The sequence below is a fragment of the Schistocerca nitens genome, chromosome 9 (genome assembly GCF_023898315.1).
Source record: "Schistocerca nitens isolate TAMUIC-IGC-003100 chromosome 9, iqSchNite1.1, whole genome shotgun sequence".
In the NCBI taxonomy this organism is placed as follows: Eukaryota; Metazoa; Arthropoda; class Insecta; order Orthoptera; family Acrididae; genus Schistocerca; species Schistocerca nitens.
Genome location: NC_064622.1, coordinates 209782355 through 209809081, shown reverse-complemented (window position 1 = coordinate 209809081; position 26727 = coordinate 209782355). Strand labels below are relative to the sequence as shown.

General features: G+C 43.2%; 1 protein-coding gene and 1 non-coding gene across 2 annotated transcripts in view; one reads left to right on the top strand and one right to left on the bottom strand.

Annotated features, from left to right (window-relative positions):
* Positions 1-26727, bottom strand: part of LOC126204110 (odorant receptor Or2-like) — a 55049-nt gene that overhangs the window by 6936 nt on the left and 21386 nt on the right. The window contains exon 3 of the mRNA XM_049938526.1: positions 10741-10842. Within this exon, the coding sequence (XP_049794483.1) occupies positions 10741-10842 (102 nt within the window). The remainder of the gene's footprint in view (positions 1-10740; positions 10843-26727) is intronic.
* On the top strand, positions 18503-18586 carry Trnas-gga (transfer RNA serine (anticodon GGA)). Its single transcript is given in 2 exon segments — positions 18503-18542; positions 18552-18586. It is a non-coding gene; the product is annotated as a tRNA-Ser (tRNA).

The window sequence follows — 26727 nt, the reverse complement described above, 5'->3', positions numbered from 1 at the left end:
TTTGGCTGAAGTCTATACAAGCATTTAAGTCGTTCATTTTCCCAACAGCTTGAGCTATGTGCGAACAGGTACAATATATTTAACATAATTCACACATTTTGTATACATGTTTCAGGTATATTTGTAGCATATTTTGCCATGCAGTTTCGTTTTCAAGCAGCTCTGTGTTTAGACTTCTTCTCTTCTGAACTACATGTCGTACACACTGAAGTGCCAAAGACACTGGTATAGGCACGCGTTTTCGAATACAATGTAAACAGGCAGAATACTGCGCAGCGGTCGGCAACGCCTATATAAGATGCCAGGTGTCTGCCGCAGTTGTTAGATCGGTTGCTATTGCTACAATGACAGGTTACCAAGATTTAAATGAGTTTAAACGTGGTGTTGGTGCACGAGCGATGCGAACAGCATCTCTGAGGTAATGAAGTTGTCATTTTCCCGTACGACCATTTCACTAGTGTACCGTGAATATTAGAAATCCGGTAAAATATGAGATCTTCGACATCACTGTGTACATAAAAAGATCCTGTAAGAACGCGACCTACGACGACTGAAGAGAACAGTTCAACGTGACAAAAGTTCAACCCTTCCACAATTTCCTGCAGATTTTAATGCTTGGTCATCAACAAGTGTCATCGTGCGAACCATTCAACGAAACATCATCGATATGGGCTTTTGGAGCCGAAGGCTCACACGTGTAACCTTGATGACTGCTCTACACAAAGCTGTACTCCTCGCCTGGGTCCGTCGACACCGACGTTGGACTGTTAGTGACGGGAAACATGTTGCCTGGTCGGACGAGTCTTGTTTCAAATTGTATCGGGCGGATGGATGTGTACGGGTGTGGAGACAATCTCTTGAAAACGTGGCGCCTGCGTGTAAACAGGGGACTGTTCAAGCTGGTGGAGGCTCTGAAATGGTGTGGGGCGTGTGCAGTTGGAGTGATATGGGGCCCCTGATACGTCTAGACACGACTGTGACAGATGACACGTACGTAAGCATCCTGTCTAATCATCTGCATCCGCTCATGCCCATTGCACATTCCGACGGACTTCGGCAATTCCAGCAGGACAGTGCGACACCACACATGTCTATAATTGCTACAGAGTGGCTCCAGGAACTCTTTTCTGAGTTTAAACACCTCCGATGCCCACCAAACACCCCAGACATGATTATTATTGCACGTATCTGGGATGCCTTGCAACGTTCTGTTCAGAAGAGGTCTCAACCCGTTTGTACTCTCACGAATTTATGGGCAGCCCTGCAAGATTCATGGTGTCAGTTCCCTCTAGCACTACTCCAGACATTAGTCTAATCTATTCCAGGTCGTGTTGCGGCATTTTTGCGTGTTCGAGGGGGCCCTATACGATATTTGACAGTTGGACCAGTGGCTTTGGCTCTTCAATGTAATTTTGCAGGTACATTCAGCGTCACATGTAGATACGTCTGCCGAATGTGTTGGTAATAGAGCTGGTGGCAAGGAAGTTTAAGTGCCAAGTTAGGTTCAAGCCGATCCATTAGTTTAGATCGAAATAGGGAAGAAACACTTGAAATGAAGTGGATATGAAAATACGGTATGATGACCCAATTAGCCATCTTCTGCCCCCTTGTTATGAAAACTTCCTCCATGAATATTAACGAATGGCGTATTAATGACAAACTCTTTTCGTGAGCTACAAAAAGCCGTTGAAAAGTCACTTCAAATGTACTCCCGTTTGCTACAGTAACTTTCTGAAAAAACTGGTTTTTATTTCTTACACCGTTTCTTAAATACCCTGATATTTTACTCCGTTACGACGTAGATATTTCGCCCTTTATCACTAATGCAAGTTTTGCAGTGGAATTCGATGCGGAGATAGTCGGTTCGAATTCAGGTCTTCGAAGACATTTTCATCACGAATACTGGGCCGCAATGGATAGAAAGATGGTGGCGTACAGTGCCTTAACAGCAACGTATATCAGTATCTTGTGCTGGACAATAAACCTCTTCGCAATGTGTCACAAAATGAGAGAACGTAACATGATGATGGCCAATCGTACGTCGAACGTCGGAGACATACACGCTTACAAAATTTTAATTTTAGGCTGGGATACTGGACTAGACTGTCCCAGAAATAAATTAAAACTAGCTCCAATCCCCCCCCCCCCCCTCCGACAGAAGTTTTCGGGAGTATTCTCTTGGTTTTAGACATAAATCCCAGTCTGGATATTCGCACCGAAAAATTTCCTATTTGGCTACCCTTTGCCCTACTTCTAGTCTGCTCGGATGTTCCACTGAAAACAACGAAGTTCTACTACAGCCCATCCTGCTTTTACGAGATGGGAATGAAAGATACAAAAATTAAGCATCACACTAACATGATGGCATCACAGTCCAAATGAATCTTATTATTGACATACAACTGGCAACTATAGCAAATATCTTCAACTACTTTTTAACCACAAGTATTTTCCCTGACATCTGGAAAACGGAACTAGTAATGTCACTACCAAAGAGGACTTTGCCACAGTACCCTCTGTTTACAGACCTATTTGTATTTTATCTACACTACCCAAGGTCTTAGAATATATGGTCCACGATGTATTCCACGACCAGGTAACAAACCATCTATCACAGGAAGCCCGGCCGTGCGGGGTACCCGCGCGGTCTCAGGCATCTTGTCCCGGTCCGGGCGGCTCCCCCCGTCGGAGGTTCGAGTCCTCCCTCGGGCATGGATGTGTGTGTTGTCCACAGCACAAGTTACTTTAAGTTAGATTAAGTAGTGTGTAGGGTTATGGACCGGTGACCTAAGCAGTTTGGTCCCATAAGATCTTACCACAAATTAATAGGACACCCCTGTGACAGCGGCCAATGAGCATCTGCTTCCGCGCTCATTCTTTGCTATAAAGCCGACGCTGGGAACTTGCAGTCTCCAGTGGTGGACACTCACGTGAAGATGGCTGGACGGTTTCCAGCCGAAATATAGTGGTAAGAAGTCAGCAAGATACAGTTGTAATCCCGAAACCTCATCGAATATTCAGTACGCCGGGAAAATTTCAAGAATAACATACGATATCTCTTCGTGAAGGAGAAGGCAATACAAATCTAGTGGTTGGACGGGTTACGCAATAAGCGAGCGATATTGTTAAGTTCTCAGTGTTTCTTACTGGGCTGTCGGAACAATAACCTTATTCCGATGTTTGTCACATTGAGACATTTTATCCAGACCGCTGCTGCAAAATTCATTACACGAAAGGCGAGCCCAACACTAGTGAAGGAGAGATTGTAAGTGGCGTCAATCCTGTAATCACTTTCCTGGGCATGGGTCATCGACGTGACCTGAGCAAAATTGGACTGGGTCCATAAGAAGTCTACATCAAGACAGTTTTCGAAGTTCGCCCGGCAGTCAGCTACGTTACCACAAGGAGATACTTTTCGACGCCCCGTGGTCAGTTTAACGGATAAGGTTTTGGACAACGTAACACTGTCTGTGCCTGAAAAAGGCTTCAACTTCGGCCTTACGCCGAAACCCTGCCGCTGACAGATTTTATTAGTGCTGTTGAGGATGCTGTCACACCTCTTCCTAGTGATGCTGCAGAAGAAATAAGACGTGAAACATATCGTGCACTCACGAAAGCTTCACCTAAGAAGAGCTACATTTCTGCCTTGGAAAGGGCCACACTACGAAAGCTACGAAAAATCCTCACAAGGTGATCTTACCGGTGGATAAGGGAAACGCCACCGTGCTGTTGCCTCGTGAGGTTTATGAACAGAAAATTTATAGCTTGCTATCGGAAGACTTACGAAGATCCCGCAGCGAAAGTGGAAAGGAAAACATCAGCACTGCTGAATTGTTCTTCTATTCCGCAAGAAGTGGCCAAAAGGCTAAGACCTCATAGTTCTGTGTCACCCAGGTTATACGGTGTTCCGAAGATTCATAAGAAACAGGTTCCGTTACGGCAAATCTTTAGTAATATCGACGCCCGCACGTATGATTTGGCGATACATCTCGCCTCTCTACTGAGACCTTTTGTGGGGAAGTGCGCGCATCATGTTCGCAACAAGGCTGACCTTATCAATAGACGGAAGTCACTTCAACTCAGTGAAACTGACTTATTAGTGAGATTCGATGTCATCTCACTTTTCACTAAGGTTTCTCCTATGGACCCTCTGTCACACATCAGCAATAAGTTCACAGCCGATATAATAGCACTTTTTCATCATGTCCTTTCCTCAAACGACTTTTTATTTAACAACGAATATTTTGATCAGACTGACGGTGTTGCCATGGGCAGTCCTCTCTGCCCTTTGGAGATATACTTCTTTATGGAAGACTTTGAAGAAAGGGCACTTGATTCGGCAGACTTAAACCGAGAATCTTCTGGAGAAATGTAGATGACACTTTTGTAGTGTGGTCCCATGGAGAGGAAGAATCTTCTGGAGATATGTAGATGATACTTTTGTAGTGTGGTCCCATGGTGAGGAAGAACTGTCACGTCTCTTGTAACATCTGAATTCAATCCACAATAACATCCAGTTTACTATGGAAACAGAGAAGGACGGTTGCTTACAATTTTAGGACGTCTTGGTTACTAGGGGAGTGGATGGGTCATTAGGGCATTCTGTGTACTGCAAGCCCACACATACGGACCTTTATCTGCAAGCGTCGGGTTACCATCACCCTTCACAACCTATTGGTGTTCTTAGAACGTTGGTGCACCTGGATCATACTAAGCTAACATAAGTCAGACGATAGGCGCACTACAAGAAAGGTGCGTTGAACTTCAACGCTGCACTCGCCTTTCGCAGCCCATTAGGTCGGCAGTAACTGAGCATTGTATTACCACAGGACGCTATGGATTATTCTGCCACAGAAATCTTGGCATCAGCGAAAACTTTTTGGGATTCAGTAATTAAAGAATCCGTGGAAATGCATCTAACACAAAATCTTATAAATCGTGACAGCGGCTTTCAACTGGACAAGCCTGGGGACCAGACGATCTCTCTAATTTCTTCTGAGAGAAGTCAGTTTATTCAGAGTGACATCTGACTTATTTTAACGACCCGAGCGTGCTTTTCCACAGGGGATGGACACGTAGTTTCACCTTTACGCATGCGCCTGCGCGCCACAGATAGACCATTAGTTGCAGAGGGCGCGGATTTCGATAAGAGGACGCTCTTGTGACGGCCACCAATGCCTATGCGTTTCCGAGCCAAATTTTTGCTACAAAGCCGACGCCAGGAACTTGCAGTCTCCAGTGGCGGACACTCACCTGAAGATGGCTGGATGGTTTCCAGCCGAACTATTGCGGCAATAAGTCAACATGATACGGCTGCAAACACGAAACCTCATCGAATATCCAACTACACTCAACCTACTAGGCGAATACCAATCAGGTCTCCGTAAACGTTTCAGCACATCTGCCTTATTAACGGTAACACATATTCTGCCATGGATGCACGAGAGGCAACAATCATCCACTTCTTAAGACTTCAGCAAAGCCTCTGACACTGTCTTATTTGCCCTTTTACTTACCGAACTGGGCTGTGTAAATTCCGCGCCAAGTGCAGTGCAGTGTTTTTGTTCATATCTGGCGTGTCGCCAGCAACGCTTCATGTCAGACACCTTAAAAACTCAGTCGAGGCAGGTAGTAACAGACGTACCCAAGGGTTCAGTATTAGGTCCTGTGCTCTGTGTATATACGTGTTTACATGTGCTCTATATTTGTCACCAGTTTTGTCCCACCGCAAATACCACATGTACGCTGACGACATCTAGCTGTATCTAGGAGCAAAACGAATAAACCTGAATACACCTATCAAGAATCTCATTACTGATCTGTGCACACTACCAAAATAGGTGCAGGATATAACCTGAACCCATACAAAACCCGAGCGCTACTGGTGGGTTGTTCTAGGTTTATTATCCTGAAATATCATGAATTCCTACCATCCTTGGCCCTAACTAAACATCATATGAACAGACCTGGGAAAACCAAACTGTACCGACCGACTACCGTGTCATGTTCAACCGACAGGCGTCACTGGATGCGGATTTGGAGGGGTATCTTTTCATAAACCGCTCTGACGGCCTTTGTCAGTTATCGTGACCGGAGCCGATGTTTCTCAATGAAGTAGCTCGTTAATCGATCTCACAAAGACTGAGTGCATCCCGCTAGCCAACAGCGCTCGACAGACTCGGACGGTCACCTACCCAAGTTCTAGCCAAGCCCGACAAGACTTAACTTCGGTGATCTGACGGGAAACGCTGTTACCACAGCGGCAAGGTCGTTGACAACTTTGATCCTGCATGGGTCAAATGTCGACTTCTTTCCTTCGGCCAAGAGTCTACGAGTAATAATAGATGAAAATCTACATCGGACAGAGTTCATAAGTGCAATGAACAAGTAAGCATCAGCATCGCTCCACGCCCTATAAAAATATGAAAAGCTACTCCCTCTTGACCTGAAAAAAAAAAAACTTGTACCTCACCATCATGCTTAGCTATCCTGGCTGCATGCAGACAGGCTTCGAGAATTCCATGCCATCTATCTTCTCTACTGTCTTATTAACGAATACTGTCCCTCTAATCTCTCCTCGACATGAGCGCTCCTATCTGAACAACGTGGCAGAAACTCCCGTTCCCATAAGAGAAAATTCCTTTCTGTCCCACTCCATCGTTCAGCAACTTTCTCGAAGTCCTCTTCACTAATAGGAAGCCGTATTTAAAACAACCTCACTCGTTACATTAGCGAACTCAGTAACATCTCCATCTTCAGAAGACAGTTAATGACATATCTGCTAAAGCAACAATACCATTGTCCATGTACGCACTTGTCACATTTGTGCATCCTTCTTTCATACCAGATACCAGATATTTCTCATTTCCTAGTGGTCTTTCTAGTGCAGTCTTCTTAAATTTCCTTTCTCCAGAACTCAATGCATCAGAAAATATCTGTCTTGCGCCTCCTCCTTTTTCTCGCTCGTTAGTCTTCTAACTGGTTTGATACGGCCCGCCACGAATCCCTCTCGAATACCAAGCTTCTCACTTTAGAGCAGCACTTGAAACCTACGTCCTCAATTTTATGCTGGATGTTTTCCAAGCCATGTCATTCTCTGATGTTTTTACCCACTTCAGCTCCCTCTATCATGAGTCAACTTATTCCCTGTTGTTTTAGCAAACATCATGTCATGCTGTTCCTTCTTCTTATCAATGATTCCCATATATTCGTTTCCTCGCTGATTCTGCGGAGAATGTCCCCATTTCTAACCTTACCAGCCCACTGAATGTTCAACATTTTTCTGTAGTGCCACCTCTAAAATGCTTCGCTTCTCTTCTGTCCCGATTTTCCCATAGTCCATGTTTCGCTACCATACAATGCTGTGCTGAAAACGTACAATCTCATAAAATTCGTCCTCAAATTTAGGCATATGTGTGATACTAGTAGACTGATTTTGGCCAGGAAAGCCCTTTTTGCCAGTGCTAGTCTTCTTTTTATCTCCCCCTTCCCACCTACATCATGGGATATTTTATTGCCTAAGTAGCAGAATTCCTTCATCTAATTCTTAACCCTGTATTCTGATGTTAAGTTTCTTGCTGTTCTCATTTCTCGAATTTCTGATTATCTTTGTCTTTTTCCAGTTTACTCTCAATCCATATTTTGTGCTCATTAGGCATCTCGTAATTCTTGTTCACTCTCAGTGAGGACAGCAATGTCATCAGCGAATCTTATCATTCATATCCTTTCACCATGAATTTTAATCCTGTTCTTGAACTTTTCTTTTATTTCCGTCATTATTTCTTCGCTGTAAAGGTTGAACAGTAGGGGTGAAAGACCACATCCCTTTTCGAGTACATCGTTCTTCTTCTTGCACTCTTATTGGTCCCTCTTGGTTCTTATACACATTGTATATTACCCGTCTTTCCCTGTAGCTTATCCCTTTTTTTCAGAATTTGGAACATCTTGAACCATTTTACATTATCGAACGCTTTTTGAAAGTCGATATTATTGTTATTATTGTCATTATTATTAATAATAGCATTATTAGCACTATTAGTGCCACCAGTTACTGCAATACAAGTGCCGCGGTGGTCTAGCGGTTCTAGGGGCTCAGTCCGGAGCCGCGCGACTGCTACGGTCGCAGGTTCGAATCCTGCCTCGGGCATGGATGTGTCTGATGTCCTTAGGTTAGTTAGGTTTAAGTAGTTCTAAGTTCTAGGGGACTGATGACCATAGATGTTGAGTCCCATAGTGCTCAGAGCCATTTTGCAATACACGTACTGTCATTATTAACTTTATTATTTCAGTCAGTGTTACTTACTATTGCCACTTCACTGAGATCATTTCACTACTATTCGTCATATTAAAACATTTTCTTTGGTAACAGTGATGTAAAAAAGAGTGGTTTATTTGCGAAACACGGGAATAATGCAACCGAGGGCCGGATGGCTCTAATGAGATAGGATTAAATGAATAAGTAAATACGCTAACTACACATACACTGATAAATCAGAATTTTATTACCACTGGCCACTAGCAAGTTGGATGCATTCTGGTGGCGTTTCGGCCACGTAGCGCATTAAGAAAAGAATGTAAGCAGAGCAGAGACGGATGGGGGTTTTCGTAGTGAGGATATGGGCTGGGAATGGAGAAATACACTGAGATAAGCGACTTTGCCAATGGGCTGATTGTTTTTAAGCAGAGCCTGTGAACAAGTATCTCGAAAACTGCGCGAAGGTTATCGAATTTTCATGTGCTTATGTCGTGAGCATCTAAGGAAAGTAGTAGAAGGGCAGTGAAACTACCACTAGGTGCTGAATGGTTGGACGTCCACGACTCTTCACAGAACGTGGGGTTTGGAGGTTTGTCTGCACTCTAGAGGCAGATAAATGGCGATATGTGGCAACTCTGGTGAAAGAGCACAATACCGGTGGACGCACATGTGTGGCGGAGCACACCATTTAGCGCACAGTTTGAACAAGGGGCTCTGCACTCCCACGTGCTCACATGTTGGCCCTGCGACATCGTCAGTTACGATTTTAGTGGGCTCTGGACCATCGAGATTGGACTGTGAGTCATTGGAAACGTGTCGGCTCGGCAGACGAATCACGTGGCTGCTGCCCCAGGCCGACGATCGTCTCCACAAACACCGTCATCCAACCGAACGGCTGCTCAAGCGTCCAGCTGGTGGGCGCAGTACTATTCTACGAGGGCTATTCGGAAAGTAAGGAACGATAGGTCGTAAAATGGAAACCACAGTGTAAATGAAAACTGTTTTATTTGCACGGTTAGCTGCACTTTCCAGCTACTTCTGTACACAATTGCCGCTCAGACTCAGGCACCTGTCGTAGCGTTGTACCTACTTTTCAGTTCCCTCGTTATAGAAGACAGCCGCCAGTGCTTTCGACAATTTTCTAGTCTGGACTGCAGCTCGTTGTCTAAGTCAAAATATTGTCTTCATAGCCATCGGTTCATCTGAGCAGAGATGAACCTCAGGGTAGCAAATTACGGGCTGTATTGTGGGTGATCAAAAACTTCAAATCGAAAACGCTGCAAGAGCATCTTCATTGCTCCTGCAGAGTGCGGCCGAGAATTGTCGTGTTGAACGAACCGCATGACAGTTAAGTCATGTGGATCCCATAGCTTCAGGCGAAATCTTTCGCAAAGCCCTCATACTTGTCGAGAGACACTAATTAGCAGCCATCTTTACGTTCTCACTGTGAGGTCAGGACTGAAAAAGCGACATGATGCGATCGACAGGCGTACCAGACACAGTGCCCAACACATCTGTGCAAAGCTTCATCAGATTTTCACTGTATTTTCCCTTTCGCGACCGATCGCACCTTACTTCCCGAATAACCCTCGTATGATATTCTCCTGCGCTTGCATGGAACATGCGATAGTAGTCGAAGACACCAGGTCAACTACGAACCATCAGCTTCCTGTCATGCTTGATGTCTTCCCTGACGACGATTTCGCCTTTCAGCAGTATAATTGTCAGTTTCTCGAAGCCCGAATCAGGCTACCGTACTTGGAGGAGCGTGATAGTGAAGTCATGTTAATGTTTCGGTAACTAAATTCACCTGATATGAATGTACACAAATCACAGGACAGCTATTACGGAAATTACATGACTTGTGCGTAGTTACATGGTGCCACATAGCTCCAGAAATCTAACAACGAACTTCAGAATCGATAATAAGCAGAATTGGTGATACACTGCGCTACGAAGGTGGCCCATAATTAAGCAAGTGGTCATAATGTTTTGTTTCGTCAGTATGTTTGAAAACACACGTGTTGAAGTAAAGATTCTGTTATGGGGGAGGAAAGAAAACATTAGCTACCAGATGTGGTCCCAGGGCTCGCCACCAGTAATTCATTTTTCTTTTAAGGAGAGAAATAGAGGGAAGAGGTGGGAGTGGAGAAGGGACAGAAGGCACTCGAAGTGAATACTACAGATGAGTTACTTGAACAAATCGGTGACGCGTTTTTTGAAATAAAAGCGAGTAATATCATGTTTGACAAAATGGGGGGGGGGGGGGGGGGGAGAAAGGTAGGGCGATTACAACGAAGGAAACAAGAACTTAATGAGTTTCAGGGTAGACTGTTTGAACACCTATCGTAAATTTATATAGACATGGCCTTAACAAAATAGAATTCGTACACAAATTTTAAAAAAATCTCACACGACTGATCTATAAGCGCCGAGTCAGATATGTGTGTTGTTTTGCAGTTGCCAAATCTTCGACATGTGCCTACCTGCTCGGTTATGTTGTGTGCGGCCCAGCAATACAGGAACACCTGCCCACCTGGCACTGGAAGGAAAGACGCGCATTTGAGCACTGCAGTGAAGTCTGTACTCTGCAAAAATAAAAATATGTCTCAGTAGAAAAGTTAAATGGTGGAATGCAGCAATTATCATAATTGTGTACCAATTCTCAAGCTAGTGAAAATGAAGCGCTATGAAGATTCTCTCAACAGTACATAATAATATATCGTGAAGTAATATTATCACTGACATAGTTAGGTTTATATTTGCTACATTATTGTTGTATATGGTGCCATACCTAAATCGATAAAAATGGAACACTTGTCGGGTCACTTTGTCGTCCGCCTGTCTGCCAGTTAGTCAGTCAGTCTGTCAGCCTGTGTGTCCGACTGTTAAAAACCCTTTTCCTCAGGAACGGGTAGAAGTATTAAGTTGAAATTTATGTCACAAACTAAGGCCCACAGTCACTGGGTGGTGCAATAAGTACAAGTAAGAAACTGAAGTAAGAAATTGGAGTTGCTAAGTCAATGCAATCAAAAAATAGCATTTATGTCACATATTTTGATAATCCATAACTCACTCTTCAGAACCTATAGGGTACTACCTGTTGACCTAGACTCACGAAATTTGACAAGATGCAAGGTTTCTAAGTACAAGTGTACCACATTTATACATTTTTTTTTTTTTTTTTTTTTGCAAGTTGATATTCGACTGTCTGTCAAGAGCCCTTTTTCTCACAGATGGGCAGAGGTGTCAGGTTCAAATTTATTTCACATATTAAGGTCTATATGCCCTTGGCGGTATATTAAATATATGCTTCTAAGTCAATGCAGTGAAAACATACGGCGACTTACGCTATGTATTACGATACTCGCCAACTCCTTGATTAAAACCTATACGGTATTTCTCGTTGACCTAGAATAAGGGGAAATTTGGCAGAAAGCAAAGTTTAACAGTAAAACTAAAAAAAAAAAGGTCGGAAAAGTTGTATCACAAGAAAAAATATTTTTTGGTAATTTGTTGTCCGACAGTCTGTCTGTCGGTCTATTAAGGCCCCCTATTCTCAGTAACGATTGGTCGTATAGTGTAGAAATTTATTTTAGATACTAGGGTCTACGGTGTCTGCTGGTGTAAGAAACTTAAACTTCTAACTAAATGATATCAGAAGATACGGCCACTAATATCGAATATTCTGATACTCGATAGCTATATCAGGATAAATCAAACATTGCATTACCTGTATATAACAAGGGTAAAAGCACAGACGCCTAATATCGGTTTGTTACAGGATCTTTTAACATGTTCTGAGTCCGAATGTAATAATCTTTCTTGAGACTGAAAAGCTTATGTTCCCCAAACAGCATGGCTTTGGAAACTGTCGCTCGTGTGAAACTGAGCTATCCCTTTTCTCACATGATAAACTGCGAACTACGGATGAATGTCAAGAGGCAAATTCCACATTTATAGATATCCGCAAAGCATTTGAAACTGTGCCCCATTGCAGAATGTTTACGAAGTTAAGAGCATATGGAATTAGTGCGCAGATATATGGGTAGCTGGAAGACGTCTTAAGTAACAGAACCCGGAAAATATTCATCTGAGACAAGCCTACGTCAGGATTGCCCCACAGAAGAGTGATAGCACCACTGTTGCGCTCTATATACATAAACGATTTGGCGGACAGGGTGGGCAGAAATCTGAAGTTGTTTGCTGATAATGACATGTTGTACGATAAGGCGTCAGAGTTGAGTGACTGTAGGAAGATACAAGACGACAAAATTTCTAGTTCCTGTGATGAATGACAGCTAGCCCTAAATGTGGAAAAATATAATTTAATGCGGATGAGTAGGAACAATAAACCTATAATGTTCGGATACAACAGTAGTGTCCTGCTTGACACAGTCGCGTCGTTTAAGTATCTGGACGTAACGTTGCAAAACGATATGAAATCTAACGAGCATGTGAAAACTGTGGTAGAGAAGGCGGATAGTTGACTTCAGTTTACTTGGAGAATTTCAGGGATACGTGATTCATCAGTACAGGAGATCGCATATAGGACGCTAGTGCCATCTATTCTTGAATATTTCTCGAGTGCTTGGGATCCGTACCAGGTCTGATTGAAGGAAGACATCGAAGCAATTCAGAGGTGAGGTGCTGGATTTGTTACCGGTGGGTTCGAACAACACGCAAGTGTTACGGAGATGCTTGGAGAACTCAGATGGGAGTCCCTTGAGGGAAGGCGACTTTTTTCTTCGAGGAACACCACTGAGAAAATTTAGAGAACCAGCAATTGAAGCTGACTGCCGTTCGATCCCACTGTCGTCAACATTAAATTGTGCGTAAGGACCGTGGGGATAAAATGCGAGAAATTACGGCTCATATGGAGACATACAGATAGTAATTTTTCCCTCGCTCTAAAAAGTTCCTGAATGGAAAAGATCTATGAAGTCTACCAGAAATGCAGTTTACGGCGAAAGAAGTGCAGTAACTTACTGGTCATATTTTAATTCATCACCAAGTGACTGCAACATAGTTACACGGCTTTACAATGATGTCAACGACAGGCAGCAACATGGTGCCATGGTTACCAGGAGAGCATTGTCTGTGTATGTAAAGTGAAAAGCGCCGTGCTGGAAGTCGCCTTTCCAGGAGGAACGCTATGACTGACTTACAGGATGACTGAGAATCAATTTCCCCATTTGCAGCATGGAGTAGTGTGCATAGATTTACGTAGAAGCCCTCCATATCCTTTCCTCGTATAGGTGTTACTAGTAACGTATATAGTGTATATATGTAACCAATGCAGTGTTAACACGCTTTGTGGGAGCCGAACACCCACCGATAGTAACTGTGCAGTGTGTCACCGGCGATTCCTATATCAAGCTGTGTAATGGTCGATATAACATTGTGAAATACTCCGAAGTGGCCTTTTGACACACAGTGCGGTAGAGAGAGTGTGGACTCGCCTTCTCGCTATTCCATTCACAGACCTACAAAAGGAGGGAAGGTCATAACCACAATCAGGCGACCTGCATCTTGCACACGTCTAACCTCCAACCTTCTCTCCCCAACCCCCTTCCAAGACTATTACACAACCAGAACACAATTTATCCCTTACTACGGAACTGATTCACTTAGAAGTCATATATTTGTTCTTAATTCACTTTAATAAACATTAATTATATACTATCAAAGTGCAATTTTTTTTTAACATTGCATTTTCTTCCATTCAGTGCATTCGCTGAAATATGGAAACTACAGGGTTATTACAAATGATTGAAGCGATTTCACAGCTCTACAATAACTTTATTATTTGAGATATTTTCACAATGCTTTGCACACACATACAAAAACTCAAAAAGTTTTTTTAGGCATTCACAAACGTTCGATATGTGCCCCTTTAGTGATTCGGCAGACGTCAAGCCGATAGTCAAGTTGCTCCCACACTCGGCGCAGCATGTCCTCATCAATGAGTTCGAAAGCATCGTTGATGCGAGCTCGCAGTTCTGGCACGTTTCTTGGTAGAGGAGGTTTAAACACTGAATCCTTCACATAACCCCACAGAAAGAAATCGAATGGGGTTAAGTCGGGAGAGCGTGGAGGCCATGACATGAATTGCTGATCATGATCTCCACCATTACCGATCCATCGGTTTTCCAATCTCCTGTTTAAGAAATGCCGAACATCATGATGGAAGTGCGGTGGAGCACCATCCTGTTGAAAGATGAAGTCGGCGCTGTCGGTCTCCAGTTGTGGCATGAGCCAATTTTCCAGCATGTCCGCGGGCTACGCGTGAAACTTACACGCACGCGTTCAACCGTTTCTTCGGTCACTGCAGACCGACCCGTTGATTTCCCCTTACAGAGGCATCCAGAAGCTTTAAACTGCGCATACCATCGCCGAATGGAGTTAGCAGTTGGTGGATCTTTGTTGAACTTCGTCCTGAAGTGTCGTTGCACTGTTATGACTGACTGATGTGAGTGCATTTCAAGCACGACATACGCTTTCTCGGCTCCTGTCGCCATTTTGTCTCACTGCGCTCTCGAGCGGTCTGGTGGTAGAAACCTGAAGTGCGGCTTCAGCCGAACAAAACTTTATGAGTTTTTCTACGTATCTGTAGTGTGTCGTGACCATATGTCAATGAATGGAGCTACAGTGAATTTATGAAATCGCTTCAATCATTTGTAATAGCCCTGTATTATTCGCAAACAAAAACGAACAGGATCTTCCTCTGCAGGTAGTTTAATTTACTTCAATCTTCTGTTGGAAAAAATTTTCCCTAGAAGCGGCGCTTTTCACACACAAACACACACACACACACACAGACACTCACACACACACACACTCACGCATTGTAGTACTAATAATTTGAAATAGGTCTGTGGTGTAGAAGTAACTACCAAATATGTTTGATTCCAGTTCTATTAAATTCTATACACCTCCGGGTGAGAGGTATTAATGGCTGGATACTTCACTTCCTTCTGTACCACTGTCTGACTGCCTGAGGTATAGTATAAGTCGTTTCTCTTTCTAGTCCTACATTTTACGAAATTTTCTGTTTATTTTCGAAATGTAATTCACTGTTGACTGCAAATTCATGAAGGAGGTAACATACTCAGTTGGAAATATGGACAATTGTTTGTTGTCTACATAAAATTCTCGGGTTGAAAGATATTAAAGTTACTACCGTGATATATGCAAGAAACATTTTCTTCCTTAATGCCGAGAATATGATACCGTAAGACACTAGTGCTTCGAAATACCTAAACATAGTGCAAGATACAGAAAGCCTAAGAACCTGCTCCTTTGATTAGTAATCGAAATACCCTGGGTCCGAGGTTAGAACCCGTGCTCTGCTAAAGTTCCGAATAATAATCGTCAGCAATTGCGCCAAAGACTTCCGGCATAAAATGTCTCCCCCCTTCTGCCACAAGTTTTGTCAAACAAGGCATAGGAGGGGTCGGAGGCTCTGGGAAATCTCTCGTCCTTGTCGCGGCAAACTGCACCTGAAAGGTGGAGCTATCATCGATTATCAACAGCATGACGATGCAAAGGCGAGGAAAACCACCGCATTAAAGATACATAATGTGCACCCATAGGACACGTGGCCTTTAATTGAAAAAGTGTCATGATAGTCTCGCCACTGGCAAACGAATCCGGATTGGATCTCCATTTGCATATCTGGGATATCAGGGAGGGGACTGCCCAGGGGGAGGTGACGATGAGTCTGGGAAGAAATAACCAACAGCGGGATAACATTCTATGAGTGTAGCAAGGAAAGCTAAAGAAGTCTGGAAAAGGAAATGGAAAGGCTGAACTTAGATACAGTGGGATACAGTGAAGTGAAATGGCAAAGAAAGCGTCCATCTCTTTCGTCACCCAATCTCTGTCAGTCTCCTGAACCCCCTCTCTTTGTCCACCACCTCCATCGCCCACTCTCCCACCACCTCCTTGTACCCCTTTCTCTGTCCATATCCTATCTCCTCTCTCTTTCAGTTTGCACCTTCCCCTCTCTCTGCCTACTTTCCTCTATCTCCTCGTCTTCCTTTCTTTGTCTGTCTCCTTTTCCATTCTCTCTGTCCATTTCCTCAAGTCCCCTCTCTGTCTGTTCCCTTACCCCCTCTGTCTGGCAATCTACTCCTCTTTCCTTTTTCTGTCCATCTTCTCCTCTCCCCTCTCTCCGTCTATCTCCTCCTCTTCCCTTTTTCTGTCCATTAACTCCTCCCATTCTCTATGAACATCTCCTCCTCCCCTACCTCTCTGCCACTATCTTCCTGCCCCTGTCTTTGTCCCTCTCTTTCTCTTTCCTTTCTCTGTGCATCTCCACATCTCCTCTCTCTCTGTCAGTTTTCCCATCCCCCTCTCTGTCCATCTCCTCCTTCCCCCATCTCTGTCCATGTCATCACGCTCACCCTGGTTGGAGGCTGGCGGTTCTTACCCAAACAGTATTTCTTTCCAGACTGTATTCGGTTGAAATCGTTTACGATCACATTTTTACCGGTGCTTTGCCCGTGTATACACATGCCAAATATAATTCACAAATATTTAACACATTTCACATGTGTTTTTACACTTAAATCATCTGTATCCCTAGCTAATTTCACCCTGCGGTTTCATTTTCACATAGCTCGACGTACATGATGTTATACTCTTGAGCGATGTGCTGTACAGTGATACAATTTTGCAGGTTCATCCAGCTGTATGTGACTACAGTCTACCAAACGTTTTGTGATTAGAGTTAGCAGTAAAGGTGTATGAAATGAAAATGTGATACACGATGACACAGTTTTCACGCATTTCAGTGTTTATGACGCCGTATCTCCTGAACGAGATGTCGTTCGACGATATAATTTTTCTGGTACATTCGGTGGCAAGTGCGAATACTTTGTGCCAAATTTGTCACGAATACAGTTAGTAATAAGGAAGTGATACGCTACAACATCATTATTCAAGCGACAGTTTTGGAATCGTCAGCGAGAAAAAGTTTTCTAACGGTATTAAATTATGTGTGAAGTTTGTTGCAAGCCCTTAAGTGCTCTGATTCTCAAATACTGGATAAATAAAGTCAATGGGTTTTTCAAATATTCCAGTCTGATAGGTAGGTATGTCGTACCTCCACAGTAAGTGATATGCATAAAAAGTATGGTTGAAAATTCTTCCAGTGGTTCAAATGTGGAACATAGGTATACAGATACACACATACATATATACGTACATCCATTTTTATAATATGTATGGGTATTAACAGCAGCAGAAAGTGGCGTAACGGGACTAGGAATCGTAATGAAAATGGAGATTCTCATCAGAGTCCACAGTTGACCAACTCCATCAGTGACATTTCAGGTATACATGTCAACGTTGCAAACAGCAGATATAGATACATAGAAAGTATATGAAGACACTGAACTGCTAATTCACTATGTAAAGGGCAATGAAAATCTAATAACCATGTGGACTGGAATGGGCTTATAGAGGAAGGAAGAAAGAGTAACGGGAGCATATGGACTTGACAGAAGGAATGAGAGCAGAGAAAGAGTAATTGAGATTTGCAATAAAAATGGTAAAAGCGAGTAGCTTAAACCGTGGTCTAGGGGTAGCATCTTTGACTATCAATTAAAACATTCTCGGTTGCGGATTCGAAACCCTCCGCGGCTTTGATCAATAATTGGCATTGGCGGCCGAAGACTTCCGATATAAGGAGTCACCCACATTTTGCCAACGGCCGTCTCAAAGAGGGTGAAGGACCGGACAGAGGTTAAGAGCACTCTCTTGCCCTTGGGGTGGGAAACTGCCCCTAATCAGCAATGATCAACGGCATGAGGGTGCAGAAGGCAATGGATACCACTGCACTGAAGACACATGAGACGTATCCAGAGGACGTGTAGCCTGTAATCAAGAAACAGTCATGATGATCTGTGCATTGGCAAAATATTCCGGAATAGCCCCCAATCGGATCTTCGGGAGTGGACAGCCAAAGGGTAATTGACCATGAGAAAAAGATTGCGTCATCAACTTAGGATAACAATCTACGTGTCGGGGGGTGGAATGTTAGAAGATTGAATGTGGTAGGGAAGCTATAAAATTTAAAGGCTCAATCTGGATATAGTAGGGGCCAGTGAAGTGAAAAGGAAAGAAGACAACATTATCTGATCAGATGACTATATGGAATTATCAGTGACAGCTCAAAATGGTATAACGGTAATAGGATTCGTTGTGAAGAGGAAAGTAGGGCAGAGTGTGTGCTCCTGGCCGGCCGGAGTGGCCGAGCGGTTCTAGGCGCTTCAGTCTGGAACCGCGCGAGCGCTGCGGCCGCAGGTTCGAATCCTGCCTCTGGCATGGATGAGTGTGATATCCTTAGGTTAGATAGGTTGAAGTAATTCTAAGTTCTAGGGGACTGATGACCTCAGAAGTTAAGTCCCATAATGCTCAGAGGCATTTGAACCATTTTTTGTGCTCCTGTGAAGCGTTCAGTGATAGAGTTGTTTTTATCAGAATCGGCAGCAAACCAACACCGCCAACGATAATTCAGGTATACATGCAGACGTCGCAAGCTGAAGGTGAAGAGATAGAGAAATAGAGAAAGTGTCAAACGACGTTGATATGGTAATACAGCACGTAAAGGGAGATGAAAATCTAATAGTCATGGCAGATTGGAACGCAGCTATAGGGGAAGTGGCAGAAGGATAGGTTACGGGAAAATATGGGCTTCAGACAAGGAGTGAGAGAGGTGAATGACAAATTGAGTTCTGTAATAAATTTCAGTTAGTAATAGCGAATACTCTGTTCACATGGGGAGGACGTACACTTGCAAAGCGCCAGGTGATTTGAAAAGATTTCAGATAGATCTCATCATGGTCCGACAGAGATTCTCAAATCAGATACTGGATTGTAAGGCGTACCCAGGAGCAAATATAGACCCAGATCACTATTTAGTAGCGATGAAGTGCGGCCTGAAGTACTGGTACGACATACACATGAAATTCTCTAAGGGTATACGTACAGCAATAAGGAATAGCTCCTGAGGCATTACAGTTGAAGAGGAATTGAGATCTCTAAAAAAGACAGTCACTGAATTTGGAAAGAAAAACATAGGTACAAAGAAGCTAACCGCAAAGAAACCATGGGTAACAGAAGAACTACTTCAGTTCATCGATGAAAGAGGGAAGTACAAGAACATTCAGGTAAGTTAAGGAATACAAAAATACAAGACGCTGAGGAATAAAATAAATAGGAAGTGCAGGGAAGCTAAGACGAAATGGCTGCAAGAAAAATGTGGAGAAATCGAAAAAGAAATTATTGTCGGAAGGACTGATTCAGCATATAGGAAAGTCAAAGCAACCTTTGGTCAACATAAAAGCAATGGTGGTAACATTAAGAGTGCAATGGGAATTCCACTTGTAATGCAGAGAGAGCGAATAGGAGGAAAGAGTACATTGAAGGCCTCTATGAGGAGAAGGATTTGTTTGATGTGATAGAATAAGAAACAGGAGTCGATTTAGAAGAGACGGGGGATCCAGTATTAGAATCAGAATTTAAAAGAGCTTTGTAGGACTTAGGGTCAAATGAGGCCAAAAAGATTGATAACATTCCATCAGAATTTCTAAAATCGTTAGTTTAAGTGACAACAAAACTACTATTAACGTTGGTGTGCATAATGTCTGGTGAAATACCATCTGACTTTCGGAAAAATACCATCCACACAAATTCAGAGACTAAAAGAGCTGGCAAGTGCGAGAATTATCGCACAATCAGCTTAATAGCTCATGCATCCAAATTGCTTACAGGAATAATTTACAAAATAAGGGAAAATAAAATTTAGGGTAAGTCAGATGATGATCTGCTTGACTTTAGGAAAGGTAAAGGCACCAGAGAGGCAATTCTGACGTTGTGGTTGATGATGGAAGCAAGATAAATCAATACACGTTTATAGGATTCGCCAATGTCAAATGGTGCAAGATTTTAGAAATTTTAAGAAAATTAGGGCTGAGCTATAGGGAGAGATGTGTAATATGCAATATGTACAAGAGCCAAGAGAGAATAATAAGACTGGACGACAAAGAAAGAACTGTTCGTATTAAAAAGGGTAAGACAAGAATGTAACCTATCGCCCCTACTTTTCAATCTGTACATCGAGAAAGCAATGATGGAATTAAAAGAAAGGTTCGGGAGTGGAATTAAAATTCAAGGTGAAAGGATGTCAGTGCTACTATTCGCTGATGACATTTCTGTCCTCGGTGAAAGTAAAGAACAATTACATGGTCTCCTGAATGGAATGAACATTCTAATAAGTGCAGAATATGGACTGAGACTAAATCGAAGAAAGACGAAAGTAATGAGAGCAGCGAGAAACTTAACATCAGGATTGATGATCACGAAGTAGATGAAGTTAAGCAATTCTGCTACCTAGGCAGCAAAATAACCAATGACGGACGGAGCAAGGAGGACATCAAAAGCAGACTAGCTATAGCAAGAAAGGCATTCCTAGCCAAGAGAAGTGTACTAATATCAAATATCGGTCTTAATTTGAGGAAGAAATTTCGGAGAATGTACGTCTGAACCACAACAATGTATGGTAGTGAAACATGGACTGTGGGAAAACAGGAACAGAAGAAAATCGAAGCATTTGAGATGTGGTGCTACAGACAAATGCCTAAAATTCGGGGGACTGATAAGGTAAGGAATGAGGAGATGCTGCACAAGATCTGAGAGGAAAGGAATATGTGCAAAACACTGAAAAGTAGAGGGGACAGCATGATAGGACATCTGTTGAGACACCTGGGAATAACTTCCATGGTACTAGAGGGAGCTGTAGAGGGTAAAAACTGTAGATGAAGACAGAGATTGAAATACATCCAGCAAATAACTGAGGACGTAGGAAGCAAACGCTACTTTGAGATGAAGAGGTTGGCACAGGAGAGGAATACCTGGTGCGCCACATAATACCAGTCAGTAAACTGATGACTCAAAAAAAAAAGAAGTAACAACTCTAGAATCACAAGAAGAAAGAAGAGGACGTATACAGGACAAACAGCAGGGACGTATTCCTAACTTGTAATGGAGGAAAAAAAAAGGTCCTATGAACATATGTACCTGCAACGACAACAAATCGTCTGGGAACGAAGTATAGAGCTGCATCTCATCCACATCTCAAATGATGCTCGCAGCGGCCTCCATGGTATTGCAGGTGACAGGGACAGAAGCGGTTGTCAGGCAAGATACACATAATCCTAATTTGGCGTACACCATGTCGGCGGGCCACTTGCCAGGAACTTTACTGTGGTTTGTCTCAATATCCCGTAGAATTTGGTCCTCCAAATATGGTGTACGCACAGCCCGCCGTCTCCCTGCACGTTCGTCGGTCTGAAAGGGTCCCTGATCGCACAAACGTCCAAACCGGGCTCTAACTGTTTTGTGATATGGTTGGTGACTGTGAAGGTGCTTGTTTTGGTACAACCGTGCTGCCTCTCAACCGTTTCCATGTGTTTGGTCATAAACAAAGGCCATCTAGGCTTGTTCCAGACATGAACACCGGGGCATTCTGCTGCTTACAGTACTTACTCAATCACACAGCCTGAAACACACAAGGAGCACACGGCACGTTTACAGAGTTGCTATCATTCTTCAACGCAATCTGCCGTGACAACGATACATTTCCAATCAAGAATCCGTTCCTTTATTGATGTTCACTCTGTATTTCGATAAGACCCGGAGACATCGGAAGATTCCAGCTGGATTACGTCCTGGACCGACAGAGATTTCAAAATCAAATGTTTGTAAGGGGCGTTCCAAAAGAAACGAGCCAGAGGCATAATTAAAGAAATCAGTACCTGTGTGTTAGAAGTATTGACCTTGGCTGTTGAGACACTCATCCCACTGTGAGATAAGGCGGTGAATGGCTGTCTCATAAAATTCCCAGGGCTGCGATGTTTACTAGTTCCGCATGTACAGCTGGACGTCGTCGTCCGAGGTGAATCGTTTGCCCCTCACAGCCTTTATAAGGAGACCAAAAATGGCGTAATCACAAGGAGTGAGGTCCGGACTGTATGGAGGGTGGCCGAGTACCTCCCATTTGAATTTCTGCAGGAGTGCCGCGACTGTGTTGGCCGTATGAGGCTTTGCATTGCCGTGGAGTAGAATGACCCCTCAGGTGAGATTGCATGGTCGTTTTGATTTGATCACGTGGCAAAGGGTGGTCAAGGTTTGCAAGTAATGCTGGGCATTCCCATGCTGCAGGAAGTGAATCAGAAGGGGGCCATCTTGGTGAAAAAAGAACGTCAGTATAACCTTTCCTTCACTCGTGTGGATGACCTTCGCTGTTTTTTGGTGACGTTGACCCTGGATGCTTCCACTGGAGACTCAGACGTTTTGTTTTTGGTTCAAAATGATAACACCATGACTCATCTCAAGTGATTAATCGTGCCGGGAACAGATTCCCTTCCCGAGCATAACGCGGCAGATGAGCAAGACAGTGGCCATTCGACATGCTTCCAATGTGGTTGAAGACTGTGGGGCACCCATTTGGCGCACACTTTGCGCATGTGCAGTCATTCCTTCATGATGGTCTGAACTCTTCCGACGCTCAATCCGACCACGGCGGCTATGGCTTTCACTGTCACTCGGCGGTCCTGGGTAATGAGTGCATCCACCAGCAGGACGATGCCATCGGCAATGCAGTGTGGTGCTCCAGACCGTGCATCATCGGCTAACGACACACGTCCTTCGCTGAAGCGCTTGTGCCACGCCTCGACCCTCGCAACGGACGGGCAGTATTCGCCGTACACTTGCCCAATTCGTCGATGAATGTCCGTTCCTCCTGCTCCTTAGGCTGTGAGAAAACGAACAAAACCTCTTTACCTATTTTGATGACGCCTCCATTTCGCTGTTTGCAATGCGACTGGCGGCTTTCGACGATTGATGCATGCTCCTGCTAGCTCTGTATAGTCACGTGACGTGCACGTGCGCCCTCTAATGACGAGCTGTGAACTTTCACGCTCTGGTCGGCGCCACACCTCGTTACACACGCCACGCTATCACCCTTCTGTCACCGGTTTGCGCATTTCAGACTCTGGCTGTTTCTTTTTGAACACCCCTTATAATTGTAAGGTGTACCGAGGTACATATATAGTCTGAGATCAAAATTCAGTAACGATGACTAATGGACTGAAATGTAAGAGAAGCATCTGGAACAATCAGTGGGGAAAGGAGTGGGAAATTAAGTACTGAAGGATGATGAGAAGCATTTGAACTTCATTAAGGATTACTGCGATAAGGAATCATAATGGATGAATTTTAGTTGAAGAGGGACGGACATTTCTAACGAGTGAAATCACAGATATTGGACAGACAAGTATTGATACAAGAAAGGTAACTGGGAAGAAACCTTGACCATTATTGCGAAGAAACGTTGGGCAACGGACGGAACACCTCAAGAGATTAGGTAATGACAGGAATACACCAATATAAATCCCTTAGGAATGAAATAAATAGGACACTCAGGACGGCCAAGACGAAATACCTGTAGGAAACATGTGAACAAATCGAAACAGAAATGATTACTGGAAGGTTGTTGCTGTTGTGGTCTTCAGTCCTGAGACTGCTCTCCATGCTACTCTATCCTGTACAAGCCTCTTCATCGCCCAGTACCTACCGCAACCTACATCCTTCTAAATCTGCTTCGTGTATTCATCTCTTGGTCTCCCTCTACGATTTTTACCCTCCATGCTGCCCTCCAATACTAAATTGGTGATCCCTTGATGCCCCAGAACATGTCCTACCAACCGATCCCTTCTCCTAGTCAAGTTGTGCCACAAACTTCTCTTCTCCCCAATCCTATTCAATACTTCCTCATTAGTTCTACGGATCGGAGCGTGGAATGTCAGATCCCTTAATCGGGCAGGTAGGTTAGAAAATTTAAAATGGGAAATGGATAGGTTAAAGTTAGATATAGTGGGAATTAGTGAAATTCGGTGGCAGGAGGAACAAGACTTTTGGTCAGGTGATTACAGGGTTGTAAATACAAAATCAAATAGGGGTAATGCAGGAGTAGGTTTAATAATGAATACAAAAATAGGAGTGCGGGTTAGCTACTACAAACAGCATAGTGAACGCATTATTGTGGCCAAGATAGACACAAAGCCCATGCCTACTACAGTAGTACAAGTTTATATGCCAACTAGCTCTGCAGATGATGAAGAAATTGATGAAATGTATGACGAGATAAAAGAAATTATTCAGGCAGTGAAGGGAGACGAAAATTTAATAGTCATGGGTGACTGGAATTCGTCAGTAGGAAAAGGGAGAGAAGGAAACATAGTAGGTGAATATGGATTGGGGGGAAGAAATGAAAGAGGAAGCCGCCTTGTAGAATTTTGCACAGACAACTTAATCATAGCTAACACTTGGTTCACGAATCATAAAAGAAGGTTGTATACCTGGAAGAATCCTGGAGATTCTAAAAGGTATCAGATAGATTATATAATGGTAAGACAGAGATTTAGGAACCAGGTTTTAAATTGTAAGACATTTCCAGGGGCAGATGTGGATTCTGACCACAATCTATTGGTTATGAACTGCAGATTGAAACTGAAGAAACTGCAAAAAGGTGGGAATTTAAGGAGATGGGACCTGGATAAACTGAAAGAACCAGAGGTTGTAGAGAGTTTCAGGGAGAGCATAAGGGAACAATTGACAGGGATGGGGGAAAGAAATACAGTAGAAGAAGAATGGGTAGCTCTGGGGGATGAAGTAGTGAAGGCAGCAGAGGATCAAGTAGGTAAAAAGACGAGGGCTAATATAAATCCTTGGGTAACAGAAGAAATATTGAATTTAATTGAAGAAAGGAGAAAATATAAAAATGCAGTAAATGAAGCAGGCAAAAAGGAATACAAACGTCTCAAAAATGAGATCGACAGGAAGTGCAAAATGGCTAAGCAGGGATGGCTAGAGGACAAATGTAAGGATGTAGGTGCTTGTCTCACTAGTGGTAAGATAGATACTGCCTGCAGGAAAATTAAAGAGACCTTTGGAGAGAATAGAACCACTTGTATGAATATCAAGAGCTCAGATGGCAACCCAGTTCTAAGCAAAGAAGGGAAGGCAGAAAGATGGAAGGAGTATATAGAGGGTTTATACAAGGGCGATGTACTCGAGGACAATATTATGGAAATGGAAGAGGATGTAGATGAAGATGAAATGGGAGATAAGATACTGCGTGAAGAGTTTGACAGAGCACAGAAAGACCTGAGTCGAAACAAGGCCCCGGGAGTAGACAACATTCCATTAGAACTACTGATGGCCTTGGGAGAGCCAGTCATGACAAAACTCTACCATCTGGTGAGCAAGATGTATGAGGCAGGTGAAATACCCACAGACTTCAAGAAGAATACAATAATTCCAATCCCAAAGAAAGCAGGTGTTGACAGATGTGAAAATTACCGAACTATCAGTTTAATAAGTCACAGCTGCAAAATACTAACGCGAATTCTTTACAGACGATTGGAAAAACTGGTAGAAGCGGACCTCGGGGAAGATCAGTTTGGATTCCGTAGAAATGTTGGAACACGTGAGGCAATACTAATCTAACGACTTATCTTAGAAGAAAGATTAAGAAAAGGCAAACCTATGTTTCTAGCATTTGTAGACTTAGAGAATTCTTTTGACAACGTTAACTGGAATACTCTCTTTCAAATTCTGAAGGTGGCAGGGGTAAAATACAAGGAGCGAAAGGCTATTTACAATTTGTACAGAAACCAGATGGCAGTTATAAGAGTCGAGGGGCATGAAAGGGAAGCAGTGGTTGGGAAAGGAGTGAGACAGGGTTGTAGCCTCTCCCCGATGTTATTCAATCTGTATATTGAGCAAGCAGTAAAGGAAACAAGAGAAAAATTCGCAGTAGGTATTAAAATTCATGGAGAAGAAGTAAAAACTTTGAGGTTCGCCGATGACATTGTAATTCTGTCAGAGACAGCCAAGGACTTGGAAGAGTAGTTGAACGGAATGGACAGTGTCTTGAAAGGAGGATATAAGGTGAACATTAACAAAAGCAAAACGAGGATAATGGAATGTAGTCAAATTAAATCGTGTGATGCTGAGGGGATTAGATTAGGAAATGAGACACTTAAAGTAGTAAAGGAGTTTTGCTATTTAGGGAGTAAAATAACTGATGATGGTCGAAGTAGAGAGGATATAAAATGTAGACTGGCAATGGCAAGGAAATCGTTTCTGAAGAAGAGAAATTTGTTAACATCGAGTATAGATTTAAGTGTCAGGAAGTCGTTTCTGGAGTGTAGCCATGTATGGAAGTGAAACATGGACGATAACCAGTTTGGACAAGAAGAGAATAGAAGCTTTCGAAATGTGGTGTTACAGAAGAATGCTGAAGATAAGGTGGGTAGATCACGTAACTAATGAGGAGTTATTGAATAGGATTGGGGAGAAGAGAAGTTTGTGGCACAACTTGACTAGAAGAAGGGATCGGT